The sequence below is a fragment of the Schistocerca americana genome, chromosome 9, assembly GCF_021461395.2.
Source record: "Schistocerca americana isolate TAMUIC-IGC-003095 chromosome 9, iqSchAmer2.1, whole genome shotgun sequence".
In the NCBI taxonomy this organism is placed as follows: domain Eukaryota; kingdom Metazoa; phylum Arthropoda; class Insecta; order Orthoptera; family Acrididae; genus Schistocerca; species Schistocerca americana.
The window spans coordinates 207,908,584-207,923,371 of record NC_060127.1 but is presented as its reverse complement, the minus strand read 5'-3'; the positions used below and the strand labels follow the sequence as shown (position 1 = coordinate 207,923,371).

General features: G+C 45.6%; 1 protein-coding gene across 1 annotated transcript in view; it reads left to right on the top strand.

The window, feature by feature from the left end:
- LOC124550829 (dehydrogenase/reductase SDR family member 11-like) overlaps nucleotides 1–9,219 on the top strand; it is a 140,844-nt gene extending 131,625 nt beyond the window's left edge. The window contains exon 6 of the mRNA XM_047125555.1: nucleotides 9,088–9,219. Coding sequence (XP_046981511.1) covers nucleotides 9,088–9,219 — 132 coding nt within the window. The remainder of the gene's footprint in view (nucleotides 1–9,087) is intronic.
- Nucleotides 9,220–14,788: the final 5,569 nt, after the last annotated feature.

Here is a 14,788-nt window from a genome sequence, read left to right as displayed (position 1 = left end):
TGATTCCTGTGTCTCCCACTTCCCTAAGCACCATAGGCTCGGTGGTGGTGAGGGGGACACTGTGGCCAGGCGTCGGGTTTCGACCCCTGCCCACTTTCCCCCCGAGCCCCCACCGGTCCACTACAAAAGAAAAATAATGAAAATAAAAAAATGAGTAGCGTTACTGTCCTAGAATAAGAATTTCATTGACGGCGGTGGTTGGCAATGTGACACTCTCAATTTTTTTTTCTTAACATTCACGTTTTTATTAGGTCCTGACACTTTATTATTAGTTTAATATAAGTATATACTATAATATTTGATGCTATGTAAATATAAGTTCCTTTTTTTGAGAGGTTACTTTGTTCGATTGGCTTAATGTACAGGACAGCTTGCGCTACTTGTATAAAGATATTTTGCTCCTTTTTCTTTTACGCTTCGTAATTCACACGTTGCAAAGATTCTGCTACTGGGTAGCAGACTGACCTTGTGATTTTACTAAAATGTGGGAATGATGAGACAATGTTTATCTTATGTGGAGAAGCATTCTAAATTTGTACTGCACTGTTTGTAATGGAACTTTTATAAGCCTGTGTCCTTATTGACTGAACATGGTACTTTCCTTTTCGTGGACGAAGGAAGAAATGTACGTTTTAATAGAGTTAACGTGGGAATTTCACGCTCACCCGTTGAGTAAACAGTGTGATTAGGAACTAGAAGCATCCCTCAACTGCCACTGGAGGGCGTTGCGATCGCGTTTACCACGTTGTGGCCCACGTACCGTGTGCACAAGTCGCATCGCTCCTGAGAGTTCAGCAGCACGCTGAACTCGACACGCTCAACGTGAACGTTCGACAGCACGGTCCGTGTGCCGACGGCTTAAGGGCTGAGAATGACACGGTGTCCTGTCGGTACCGCGCAAAGATTAAAACCGTCATATCGCTGTATTCGTATCGATTTTATTCGATCGCAGTGCATTATCCTTATTTTACTGTTTCTCCTTAGAAAGCTTACGAGGAAAACCCAGCTGCTCCTCGGCTGTACGGCTGTGTCCGGGCCGCGGCTGGAGCGCAGACGTGTGCGGCCGCTATCTCTGGCGTCACTTGTTTGGGCCTCTGAGCTCCGCGCGTTTGCGTTTGCGTCAATAGCGCCCGGGGCGGCAAGTACCGACAGCGCAAGCTCCGTGCAGGGCGCAAACAGACCGCTAATCACCTCTGCTCGCCAGCCTGTGCAGGTAAACAACGAGCCCTGTAAACAACACAGGGCTGTCGACGCCGTGCGGCTGCACCTCCGGCTAGCTGTCGGACGCGGCGTGCTGGCAGGAAGAAGGAAGCAACAAGCTCGCGGTGCGGAAGCGCGGTCACGGTAATCACCTCTTCCGAAAAGAGCGATCAAGGTAACAAAACCATGTGATAAATTCCCTGGTGACAGAAAAATACATTTTTTAAAAATAAAAGACGGTTAAAACATTTTTCATAAGTAATACAGAAATACAAGTCACATAGGAACGAAAGAAATAGGAAGTGGAGAGAAGCTAAGGCAAAATGGCTGCATCAGAAATGTGAAGAAACGAAAAAGTCAGATGGACAGGATCAGCATCGGTGACATTAAAAGCAAGCACGAAAATATTAACAGCGCAATGGGAATGCAGAGGAGAGAGTGGATAAGTGGAAAGAGCACGTTACAGGCCTCTGTGAGAGGGAAGACTTATCTGATGACACGATATAAGAAACAGGAGTCGATATAGAAGAGATAGAGGATACAGTATTAGAAATAGAATTTAAAAGAGCTTTGGAAGAATTCAGAATAAATAAGGCAGAAAGAATGGATAATATTCCATTGGAATTTCTGTAATCATTGGGGAAAGAGGTAACAAAAGGGCTCTTCGCGTTTGTGAATAGAATGTGTGACTCTGGCGATATACCCTCTGACTTTCAAAAGAAATCATGTACACAACTGCGGGTGTAACAAGAGTTGACAAGTGCAAGAATTATTGGACAGTCAGCTTAACAGCACATGCATCCAAATTGCTGAGAAGCATAATACTCATAAGAATGGAATAGAAAATTGAGGATCTGTTAGATGGCGATCAGTTTGGCTTTAGGGAGGTAAAGGTACGAGGCAGGCATTTCTGATTTCGTGGTTGATGGCGGGAACAAGGCTGATGAAAAATCGAGCCACTTCCGTAGGATTTGTCGAGCCTGGAAAAGACGTTCGGCAGTGTCAAATGATTCAAGATCTTCAAAATTCTGAGAAACAAAGAGATAAGCTGTAGCGAAACGTGGGTAATAGACAAGATGTACAAAGACCAAGAGGGAACAATAACGCTCGAATACCAAGAACTAAATGCTCGGATTAAAAAGAGTGGCAGACAAAAGTGTAATACTGTTGAATTTGTACATCGAAGAAGCAATGAGAAAAGTAAAACAAAGGTTCAAGAGTGGGATTAAAATTCGATGTAAAAGCATAGCAATGCTCAGAGTCGCTGATGACATTGCTTTCCTCAGTGAAAAAGAAGAAGAATTACGATCTGTTGAATGGAATGAACAGTCTAATGAGTACGAAATATGGATTGAGGGTAAATCGAAGAAAGGTTTGTATTCTGCTATCTAGCAAGAAAAATAAACAATGACATACGGAGCAAGAAGACATCAAAAGCAGACTGGCACTGGCGAAAAGCGTTTTCCTGATATAAAGGTTCATATGGCTCTGAGCACTATGCGACTTAACTTCTGAGGTCATTAGTCACCTAGAACTTAGAACTACTTAAACCTAACTAACCTAAGGACATCACACACATCCATGCCCGAGGCAGGATTCGAACCTGCGACCGTAGAGGGCGCCAGGCTCCAGACTGTAGCGCCTAGAGCCGCACGGCCACTCCGGCAGGTTTTCCTGATAAAGAAAAGTGTAATAGTAACAAACATAGGTTTTAATTTCGAGGAATAAATTTCTGAGAATATACTTTTGGAATATAGCATTGTTATGCAGTGAGACTTGAACTACGAGAAAACCGGAACTGTAGAGAATCGAAGCATTTGAGACGTGGTGCTACAGATGAAATTAGGGCAGATAAGCTAAGGAATGAGGGAGTTCTCCGCTGAATCGGCGAGGAGAGGAACATATGGAAAATATTGACAGGAAGAAGAGACAGAATGATAGAATATCTGTTAAGGCAACAGGGAATGACTTCCGTGGTAATAAAGGGAGCTGACGAGCGTAAGAACTGTAGAGGAAGACAGAAATAGGAATACGTCCAGCAAATGATTGATGACGTAGGTTGCAAGTGCTACTCTGTGTTGAAGAGGTTGCCACAGAAGAGGAATTCGTGGCGGGCCCCGTCAAATCAGTCTAAAGACGTATGGTTCATGAAAAAAAAGTAATGCATACTACAAAATTAAAGATTTGTTAGAGGACTCAGAGAGTAGTGGTTAATGATGAAAGGCGATACCTACAAAATTCTGTGACATTAAAATGCATGATCAAATTGTAATGCTTTTACAAGACGATCATGTATGAAGAACTGTAGTGCGTGATAGAAACCTCGTGTCATTCTTTATGTCGTGCAAGATAGTTTTAGGGAAGCCCGCAACTGTGCACTAGTTACTTATTTTTTCATGCTTAGCATAACCCATTACGAGAACTGATTCTCATTTTCAAGTGTATTTCTTCATCAAAGATATTCACGTGAAGAAATGCACCTGGAAATGAGAATAAATGCCCGAAACGCGTCGTACTGAACTACGGAAAGTAAGTAACTAGTTCAGTTTTTCATTATTTAAATCGTGTCATTTTCCTGAGGTCAACATCTCACTCTTTCTGGAGGGATACCGACTCACATTTGAGGACAGGACTTGAAGATGTGTTCGCTGCATATTTACATGTCTATGGGCCTAGAGTCAGTTTTGCGAGCAGACTGGAATGAGTGCCAGCGGCACTGCAACGCGTACGTCGATGACGGGCCATCAGTGGGTGTCCTTGCTGTGTGCAGTCATGAAGTGCTGAACTATTCTTTATTGCATACACTTTTTTGGAGTCATCAGTCTTCTGACTGGTTTGACACGGCCCGTCTGTAACTGATCAAAAGTATCCGAACACTTACAAGTGGACATTAATACGGTGTGTCTGCACTGTTCACGGCTTCAACTCCGCTGGTGACACTCTTAATGAGATCTCTGAATGTTTGTGGCGGAATGACAGCCCATTCTTCCTCAGGGGTTGAAACCAGAGAACGTAGTGATGATGGTCTTTGGGATCAGGAGCGAAGTCAGCGTTTTAACACACCACGAAAGTATTCCATTGGCTTCAGCTCGGGATCCTGGGTCGGTCGGCCAGTTCAAGAGACGTTACTGTCTGCAAAACATTACCTCACAGATTCATCTTTCTGATGGGTTCATTGTCAAGGTGGTACAAACACTCATCGTTCCAGAAGTGTTCCTCTACGGTATGCCGTACACAATGGTATAAAACGTGTTTAAATCCTTCTGCTTTCAGCGTTTTCCTAAGTAGAATAAGGGGACCTCGCCCTAACCACGAAAAACAACTCCATACCTTCTCTGCACTTGAGTAATGGCGCTATACATGAGGGCCGATGATACTGCCCTGTCAGTCGGCAAACCCCAACTCTTCCATCGCACTGGCACAGTGAAGGGCGTCCTCATGACTCCTAATCGCTGTTTATCAGACATCCACTCCCATGTGGGGGTCGCCATTCACGCCGCCTCACGAGTCGCTCAGTGTTGACTACAGAAAAGTGTGGGTTGTGAGCAACTGCTCGACCACTGTACACAAACTCCCTGTGTTAGCTGGACTGCTGGCAGCACTCTGGACCTCACAGGTGATTCATTCCGCTGACTTCATGCGACTGTTTACAGACATTTTCCGCAATGTTCGACGGTTTCTGCCGGATCTTGGTCTAGATGTGGCTGTTCCTTCGAGCTTCCACTTCACGGTCACCTCTCCCTCTGTCGATTTTGGTAGCTATAGAAAGGTTGAAATGTCCCTGATCGATCTGCTACTCAGGTGGCATCCGAGTATGAGTCCGCGTTCCAAGTCACTGAGCTCTCGTGGCCGACCTACCTGCTGTTACAGCTCTTCTGCTGACGACACGACACTCTCAGCCTCTTCGTATGCTGGCGGATACGCCTCTCGTGACATCTAGAGTCACTTTCGCATTAAATATGCGTGACCAGGACGTCCCAATGAAAAAGACGAGTGTTCGACAGGGACCAATCGAATGAGGCAGTGCAGTTGTTAATACTGAGCCGTAGTAAAAATTGCTGTTTTGAAAAGCGCGCCGCAGCGCGTAGTGCAAATCAGTCGCCCTCCGTTGATGGCGGTAGCGCCGCTATTAGATTCATGTTATTTGGATGAATTAATCATACCAATCACATATTTACACACCTTGTTCCACAAGGAACACCTCCTGCATTAATATCATTTACAGTATTAATTGAAACAATTAGAAATGTCATTCGACCAGGTACACTAGCAGTACGACTAGCAGCAAATATAATTGCAGGACGCTTACAATTAACATTACTAGGAAATACAGGTGGCAATCGCAGCTTTGGTGTCTCCCTCTGGTGGAAAAGGGGAAAAGTTGCCTGTTCACGTGCATTTAAGGGGCGCTATGAGCGCGGCAGGGGGTCGGTCTCTCAGTCTCGGCGAGTCTAGTAGGTCGGTCAGTCGGAGTGAGGCTGGGTCAGTCTCGCGTCACCAGTTGCTGGTCTGGCTCTCGCTTGCATTTGCGCGACAGTTTCGATCAAAACCTTAAAGCCAGAAAATGAGAGTCTTGCCACCCCGCCAGTAACAGAACTCAGCTAGTGGTCGCCCGGTCGGGGCTGAGTTCCTGCATCTGAGTCTGCGCGTTAGGCCGCCAGTCTGCTCCAGTTGCTCGGGCAAAGGTCATTGGCAGTTGGATCGGTCGGTTGGTCGGTCGCATACTGGGACACGAGATGACTTGTCGGCCTTGAGCGTCGGCGCATGTGAGGTCCCCACGTGAGTCCAGTGGGCCGCGCCGTATAGAAAGGGGTAGTGGCTTCGCGGCCGACACGACAGCAACAGGAGTGAAACCACGACATCGGGCTGGCCGGGGCGAGCTGCGACGCCGTGAGACGGGAGGTCGGCGCGCCTTCCTGCGTCCGTTGAAGCGGCTGGCAGCGGACGGTTCGGGAGAGCGTTGGGGGTGCTGCGCCAGGTCTTCGCCAGAAATCGCAGTTATTAGAAGCTGAGTGATTACTGATATGTTGTTTCAGTTACTCGTTAAATTCTACTTGTGTTCTTAGTCAGTCTCTTGTCCCCAGCTTGCTCGTTTGTCTCTAGTCCGCATTTGTTAGGCAGTTAGTGTCGGTCTGTCTGTCTGTCGGTCTGCCATACGTTAATAGCTACCTCTGTCATGTTTGTCGGATTCGGTGTTAACGAGTTTATAGAATTAAGGTGAAGGCCGAATTCCTGAAATATGTTTTTATCTTGCCTATCATTTTGCGAGGCGGTATACGTGTAATGTAGAGCATGTTGCACACTTTATGTAAGTCTGAATTTCATGGGTTTTATTTAAATAGTCATTTTTATAAAGTTGCCACCCTCCCACAGTAAGAGCCCTTTTAAAAACAAATTGCACATTTGGTGGCAAATAGCTTCTTAGTGTGAGTGTTTGTACCATTTCCATCCCTCTTACGGGGTGCATAGTTGATGTGTTTGTTTGAGCTGTTAAAATTTTTAGTTTAAAGTAATCTGGTGTGTTGCAGATGTGCAGCAGTGTAGTTTTTCAGAGGTCGTTCTGAACGGTCGTGACTACGGCCGTGTTGAAAGGGAGCAGGCAAGCTTCTTAGCCCGAAGGCTCGTACTGAAAAAAAAAAAAATTTTGTTATTCTGCCTCTGAATAATTGTAACTTGATATTTCGGGGGCGCTTTTCTGCTAATAAATTTTAAATCTGTTTTTGAAAAGGCTTTTATGAATAAAATTTCGATTGGCTGAAATTTAATTTGTTTCCATCAGTTACTCCTTGGCAACTACTTCCACGCTCACATACTGTTTTAATGTTCTTGATGAATCGCTAGTAAATAAAGTAAATTCTTTAAGAAAACATTTTGAAAGAGTAAATTCACGGTTCAAAGACGCTGACCTCATAATCTCTGCCCATGAAGATTTATGTTTCCGTGGTTTTCCTAAATCATTTGAGGGAAATGCCAGGATGGTATGTACAGCAACACTTCAGCTGAACCGAGCGAGGTGGTGCAGTGTTTACCACAATTGACTCGCACTCGGAAGGACGACGGTTCAAACCTGCGTCTTCCAATCCTGATTTAGGTTTTCTGTGATTTCCCTAAATCGCTTCAGGCAAATGCCGGTGTTGTTTCTTTGAAAGGGCACTGCTCCCTTCCTTCCCCATACTTCCCTAATCATATGGGACCGATGACCTTGCTGTTTGGTCCCATCCCCCGACTCAACCGAGCAACTACCTCAGATGACCGCCTGTCTTACGCTCGTGAAGACATACTTAGATACGAGGGCTATCCACAAAGTACATTACGTTTTGGAATTAAAAATAAATAAAATATTGGAAAATTTTTCTATTATATACAGACGAAAGCCACACTTAAATACTACTTTTCTACATAGTTGTCATTTAAATTAAGGCACTTATCGTAGCGATGGACGAGCTTGGAAATTCCTTCGTCGTAAAATTCGGCCGCCTGCGCCTTCAACCACGTGGTTACCTCTTCTTTTGGGACAGAAAAGGTGTGATTTTTGTGCATTTCCTGGAAAGAGGCACTTCAATAAACTCTCAAAGGTATTGCCAAACTCTGCACAACCTCAGAAGAGCAATATAAAACAAGCGCAGGGGAAAGTTGGGCTCAAAGATCTTGCTGATTCACGACGCCCGGGCCCACACGGCAAATGCCACTCGTGAAGGCCGGCCGCGGTGGCCGTGCGGTTCTAGGCGCTCCAGTCCGGAGCCGCGCTGCTGCTACGGTCGCAGGTTCGAATCCTGCCTGGGCATGGGTGTGTGTGATGTCCTTAGGTTAGTTAGGTTTAAGCAGTTCTAAGTTCTCGGGGACTGATGACCACAGCAGTTGAGTCCCATAGTGCTCAGAACCATTTGAACCACTCATGAAGTTCTCGAATCTTTTAAGTGGGAGTTGTTTCCTCATCCGCCGTACAGTCCCGACGTGGCACCGAGCGACTTCCACTTATTCCCAGCAATGAAGAAGTGGTTGGCTATGCAGCGTTTTGATGACGACGCACAGCTTCAAGAAGAGGTAACCATGTGGTTGAAGGCGCAGGCGGCCGAATTTTACGACGAAGGAATTTCCAAGCTCGTCCATCGCTACGATAAGTGCCTTAATTTAAATGGCAACTACGTAGAAAAGTAATATTTAAGTGTCGCTTTCATCTGTATATAATAAAAAGAAATTTCAATACTTTATTTATTTTTAATTCCAGAACGTAATGTACTTTGCGGATAGCCCTCGTATTAACTAGTTATGTACATTTCTGATATTTATTTTCATTGAATTAATATGACAAACCCTGCATCATTGTGAGATGCTCCTTGAATGAACGAATGAATCAATAAATAGATAAAGCATTAACTCTGGTTTATACGAGCGACTCTCTGGCCAGAAACTACTACGCACAGCGGCTGCACATCACCAACCTGTGTGTAAATCAGCCACCTGCCACGTCACGAGTGAGTCTGTGATGTGAATGTGCCGAGTGTAAAACAGTGCCTACGCTGTAGACTGTGCATGCGACTGGCTAGCTGTTTGTTAACATCGCAAGTTAAAACAATTCCCGCCACAGTCTCTCCAGTTACAGTGTTGCGGTTCGTACTTTTGTGTCTTCTTAATTCTTTATTTATTGTTGTGCTATTATTGTGACCTATTCCAAGGGTTGCATGATGACTAGATATATTTTTATTAGAAGTATTGTCCCACATAACCAAATATCTGGAAGCTAAACATTATTATCATTTCACAATACTTGCACAAAGAAAATTCCTAAACTGTACATAAGGAAGAATATATGAACGTTTTTAATGAAAAGTGTTTCGACAGTGAAAAAGTTAGATCTATTGAATGAGCAATTTTCATTGTTATTAGTGCAGCGACGAGTGTCCGTACTTTCAAAAGGCCACACGTGCAGCAGTGCTGCGCCTCAGACCGGCGTGCACGTGCCCGTGCGTGTGCGCGTCAGATGACCGCCAGATCCCGCCACGGTCGCCAGTCTATTGAAGGCTAGCCGAGCTGCCCTCAGCCTCAGTTCTCTATGTGTACTGCTACAGCTCTTTGGGTGTGTGACTGGTTCCTGCTCAATGTTACTTAAATGCTGTGTTCAAGTTGTTAACGCTTCTGTGGGATAGAGTTGTGTTCACCCTACTGGTCGTGTTATATCTAATTGCAACACGATGAGTGACGGGTGTGGTCCTGTTCCGCACCCAAATTCCTGCTTTGGTCGGTCCTCTGTTTAATCTCACTATGGCAGACGGTGTTATGGAGGACATCCTACACAGGCCGATGAAACACCGAGAATTATTCACCACAGTGCTGCACCACCAATTATAGGCGCTGGACAATCAAATTCAGGTACTTCTATCATTGCCTTCTGCTTTGTCTTGTCGGCTGCCCTTCAGTCTGTGTCACCTGCTATTTTGCCCTCCGCGGCCGCCACGGTTTATCCACCTCTCTTTTCTGCATATGATGAGTCTGTTGAGGAATGGGACGCATAAGGGAAACGCCTTCAGGCTTTTGGGATTACTGACGGTATTTTCGGTCGTGCCTTGTTCGTTTCATGAACATCGCCAAGAATGCACCAAGTCCCACGTCAGCTTGCCTTTTTGTAGGAGCCGTCTTCTTTAACATTTGACCAAATGTGTGAAATTCTTGCAAAATACTACTGTAAACACACCAACGATATTGCATCCCGGGTTGAGATTTACTGCCGTAGGAAGCAACCACATCAGTCCTATCGAGCATAGATGGCTGAACTGGGTGAGTTAAGTCGTCGTTGTCATTTTGTGTCCGATGTGCATAGAGAACCGTGTGCTGATCAGATGTTGAGAGAGGCTATCATTCGTACAGCGGCGGGTGGCGAGGTGCAAGAGCGCGTCCCCCAGAGTGAAGGTCCATCTCTCCCTCTCTCTCTCTGAGTTTTTAGGTATCGCACAGTCATTCGAGGTGTTGCGAGCTGCGGGTATCCAAACTGAGTCATGGTGTAAATATTTTATCGGCTATTTCTTAACGCCAATCAAGTTTTTCGTTGATGTTGCGGTTTTTCGTAAAGTTCTGCACGTGCAAGTTGATACAGTAACTGCAATAATCTTGTTAAACTCACACACTTATATAGACTTGAACACCCCTCTGGTTCTCCCTGTGTCGGGACAGTTAGTAAATTGCAATAAACAGAGTATTCCCACTCTCGGACAGTCCTCTGATCCAGTGACCTATAAGTCAACATTTCAGTCACTTACATTTCTTGTTGTTGATAACACACCTACAGAGAATCTTTCTCTGTTAGACGCTTTAAAGTTATTTGGTTGTACGTTTCAGGTGTGTGAAGAAGTGCCATATACACAGTTAGTTGCATTACGTTCTGAGTTTCCTCTTTGTTCTCTCCTAGACTGGTACGTGCCAACAATTTTCAGGCGCACATTACCATGAAACCTTCAGTTCAGCCCCTTTTGTTTCCGGGCCCGTTCGGTTCCAATGGCACTCAGTGAACAGATCAAAGATGAATTGGATGGCCTGACGGAATCCGACGTTCTTTGGCCAATCGCCTCAAATGCATGATCTTCTCCCTTAGTTATAGCAAAGAAACCGTTGGGCCGTTGCGCCTGCGCAGATATCTTAAAGTTTCTGTGAACACACAGTCTGTAATGGATACACACCTCATACTGTGCCCGGACGAACTCTTTGGCAAGTTGTCAGGTGGTCAATATTTCTCAAAAACTGTCTGGTCGGATGCCAGTTTACAACTCCTTTCACATACAGAGTCACAACGTATGTCAGTTGTGAATACCCCTTTATAATAGTGCCAGTACTTGCGGCTGTCTTTTGGAGTCGCCAGCGCACCTGCTATTTTTGAACGTTTCCTGGAACAGCTTACAGCTTCTGTGCTGAGTTGTGCCTCCGCTGAAGAACATTTACAGGATCTCTGTATTCTTGTTTCTTGTCCTCCAAGCGGCAGGGTTGAATCTCAATTTTTTCATCATTGTATCGTTCACCTTGGGTTTGAAGTTTCTCAGGAGGGTCTCAAACTCCTGCATCAACAAGTTTCTGCTATTGTGTCGCCTCCACGCCCTACATCAGAACTTCAAATTTTTCTAGGCAGTGACATGCTACCACAAAGTTTTGCGTCGAGCAGCCGCTACAAGCGTCGTTGCGCAAAGGGACTCAGTTCCACTTGTCGCCGGCTTGTGAAACAGCGTTTTCCACTCTTGAGACCACGTTGCAGTCTGCACCCTGCTTGTACCAACCAAACTTCCACTTGATCCTTGTAATGGACGCTACACAGTACGGGTCAGTAGCGATACTGGGGCATAGATATCCCGATTGCTCTAATTGGCTTACTGTTTATGCCTCAAAAATACTGACTTATGCTCGAACTAAATACTCTCACCGATAGAAAAGGAAGCTTTGGCCATTGTATATGCTGTGAAGAAATAATGTTTTTCTTTGTGGTTCCAAATTCCACCTGGTCACCGATCGCAAGACAGTGGTTTCCTTATTCATTCCTTCTGTGCCGTTACCATATAATGCAGCACACCATGTTCAATGCTGGGCTCTCTTTCCCGCTACAACTCTGAGATTCATTTCCGTCCTACGAATCAAGAAGCAAATGCCAATCCTTTGTCTCTCCTGCCAGGTGGTCCAGACCTATGATTTGATCAAGAGGAATTGCTTTGTCTCCATGTTGATGTCACTGCACAGCACACTGTTGACGTTTTTCCTGTAACTAGCACACAGATCCCGTTTCGTGGATGGTCATAACATTCGAACAACATGGTTGGCCAGATTCACTGTCTCCTCGTGCGTCTGACCCCTTCTTTGATTATGTCAACATTCGACATCGATTCTCTGTTGTCGATGGTGTTTTGGTTGGTTTAAAAAAGGGAGAAAGGGACCAAACTGCTTGGTCATCGGTCCAATGATGTTTTGCTTTTAGATACAGATCAATTGAGCCCTCGGGTAATGATCCCCTCTGTGCTTCGTTTGGAGATTCTCCATTTATTACATGCAGATCGTTGGGGTGTATCACGCAAAGAAACGTTGGCCCCTCGACACATGTTTTGGCCCAGCCTGGACGGTGATGTTAGACCTGTTTGCCTCCCTTTCAGAACGCGTGACGTACCAAGCAGCTTCCTGAACGTCGTTCTCTCCTAGGCCAACCCCAGTATCGCTGCCCGCTTTCTCAACGCTTATTGCCTGTTGGTCGTTAACCCATATTCTAGTTTTCCATGTACCGCTCGTTGTGCTTCCACATTCACAGCTGCCGCTGTCGCAGCCTTGACCAAAATTTTTTCACTCGAAGGATTGCCCACAACGTTAATGTACGATAATGGTCTACAATTTTCATTGCAAGAGTTTGCGGCATTTTGCGATTCTGTGGAATCCGTCACATCCTTGCCCTGCCGTTCCGTCAACAATCTAACAGTGAGGTGGTACGCCTAGTGCGAACGCTCGAAAGTCAGATGAGAAAGAATGTTGCCAACTCCTGGTCCGACGTTGCCCTGGATCGGTTTCTCTCCTCGTACCGTTTCAAAATGGCTCTGAGCACTATGGGACTTAACTACTGTGGTCATCAGTCCCCTAGAACTTAGAACTACTTAAACCTAACTAACCGAAGGACATCACACACATCCATGCCCGAGGCAGGATTCGAACCTGCGACCGTAGCAGCCGCGTCGTACCATTTCAAGCGGTTCGGTGAGAAGAGCCCCGTGGAGCTATTCCACAGGCGCCAACCGAGGACACTGCTCCACATCCTGTGTCCTCCACCTGAGCATCGACCTGTACAGCCGCCGCGCCTCTTCCGGCTGGGTGTGGCTGCCTGGGGGCGCGCATCCGGACGTCTGCCTAAATGGACTCCAGATGTCGGAGGTGGCGTCTCTGCAACATACGCATGGAAGATGGCCTCTGCTCAGCCTTCGCGTGGATGGCTGGGTGACCCTGACGTCACACCATCACCTAGAGACCCATCTACATCGTGCGAAACATCACTTGCTGCTGGGTCTTCAGTACCGTGCAGGGGAGGGCCAAACCAGAAGTTCCTCTATTGTTTCTGACACCATTGTCAGTGATTCCATCACCCACTGCTGAGCAACTACCAATACCAGTATCACCAGTACTATGAGAACCGTCACCAGAACCAGTGCCTGAGGTCGTGATGGAAACAGCCTTGGCCTCACCAGCGTCACCACATGGTTTGACCCAGAAAGGTGGGCGCCAAATTTGCCCATGCCCGAAGCACATTAGACTGTACATCCTAACCAGAGCCCAGCGACGAGGAGGACAGCACGGATGTCCCAAGAGTCCGTGAATGGATGAGCACAGTGATGCTTGCACATGCAAGTACTTGCAAAAGACACAGTGTGTGTGCGCCAGTGCTCTGTGGTCCCAGAGGGCGTACGTAACTTGTTCCTGCTCAATGTTACTTAAATGCTGTGTTCAAGTTCTTTGGGCTTCTGTGGAATGAAGTTGTGTTCAGTGTTGTAATTATACCTAATTACAACAATGTACCATTTAGAAAGAAAGTAAGGCACAAAGTATAAAGGCACTTTTTAGTATCTAAATACTTTTTGTGTGTTTATATGTATCACATGTCTTCTTTACCAAATAAATGCTGATATTTTGAAATGTTTGGACGATTCTTTTTCTATTGTTTCAGTGCTCAGGAGTGTGCACTGTTTCCCAGACAACTCAAAACCGTCTGTTACGTTTTTTTGCATTAATAAACTCTATTGTCATTGATAACTCCCCTTTCCTCTTATTATATTTCGATTTTTTGTAAACAGCTTGATTTAAAAATGACATTATACTTTGGAAGAAAATCCACAGTAAATCCTGAAACAGAGTTTACTGTCCATCTAAGTTGCAAGTATTTCATAAATTGTGACTAGTCACAGATACCCGGTGAACCATGCTCAGATGTGAACACATTGATTAGAAGAACAATCCCTCCGTTTCAGTGTCAAATTTACTTGCTATGTCACAGAAAATTCCTGAAGTACATGCAGTGTAGACGGACAATAAATCCCTTGTAAGCTAAACTATCACTCTTGACATCGAGACTCAGTACAGGAATAAGAAAACGGACGTCGCTGCGGACTCCTCTGCGAAAGGCAAAAGTCCCGAGTTCGAGTCTCGGTCTGAAACACAGTTTTAACCTGCCAGGAAGTTTCATATCAGCGCACACTCCACTGCATAATTTCATTCTGGAAACATCCACCAGGCTGTGGCTAAGCCACGTCTCCGCCATATCCTTTTCCCAGAAGTGCTAGTCTTGCAAGTTTCACAGGAGAGCTTCTGTGAAGTTTGGAAGGTAGGAGGCCTGGTACTGGTGCAAGTGAAGCTGTGAGGACGTCTCCTGAGCTGTGCTTGGGTAGCTCTGTAAGTAGAGGACTCGCCCCTGAAAGGCAAAGGTTCCAAGCTCGATTCTCTGTCTGGCACACGGTTTTAATCTGCCAGGAAGTTTCATACAATAGTAGAAACTAAAATACCGTTATTCCATTAAACATGAGCACCACATCGATCCATTTGCGAGATAACTGCTGATGTATGGTTGTGAGCCGTCTTTAATACTGAT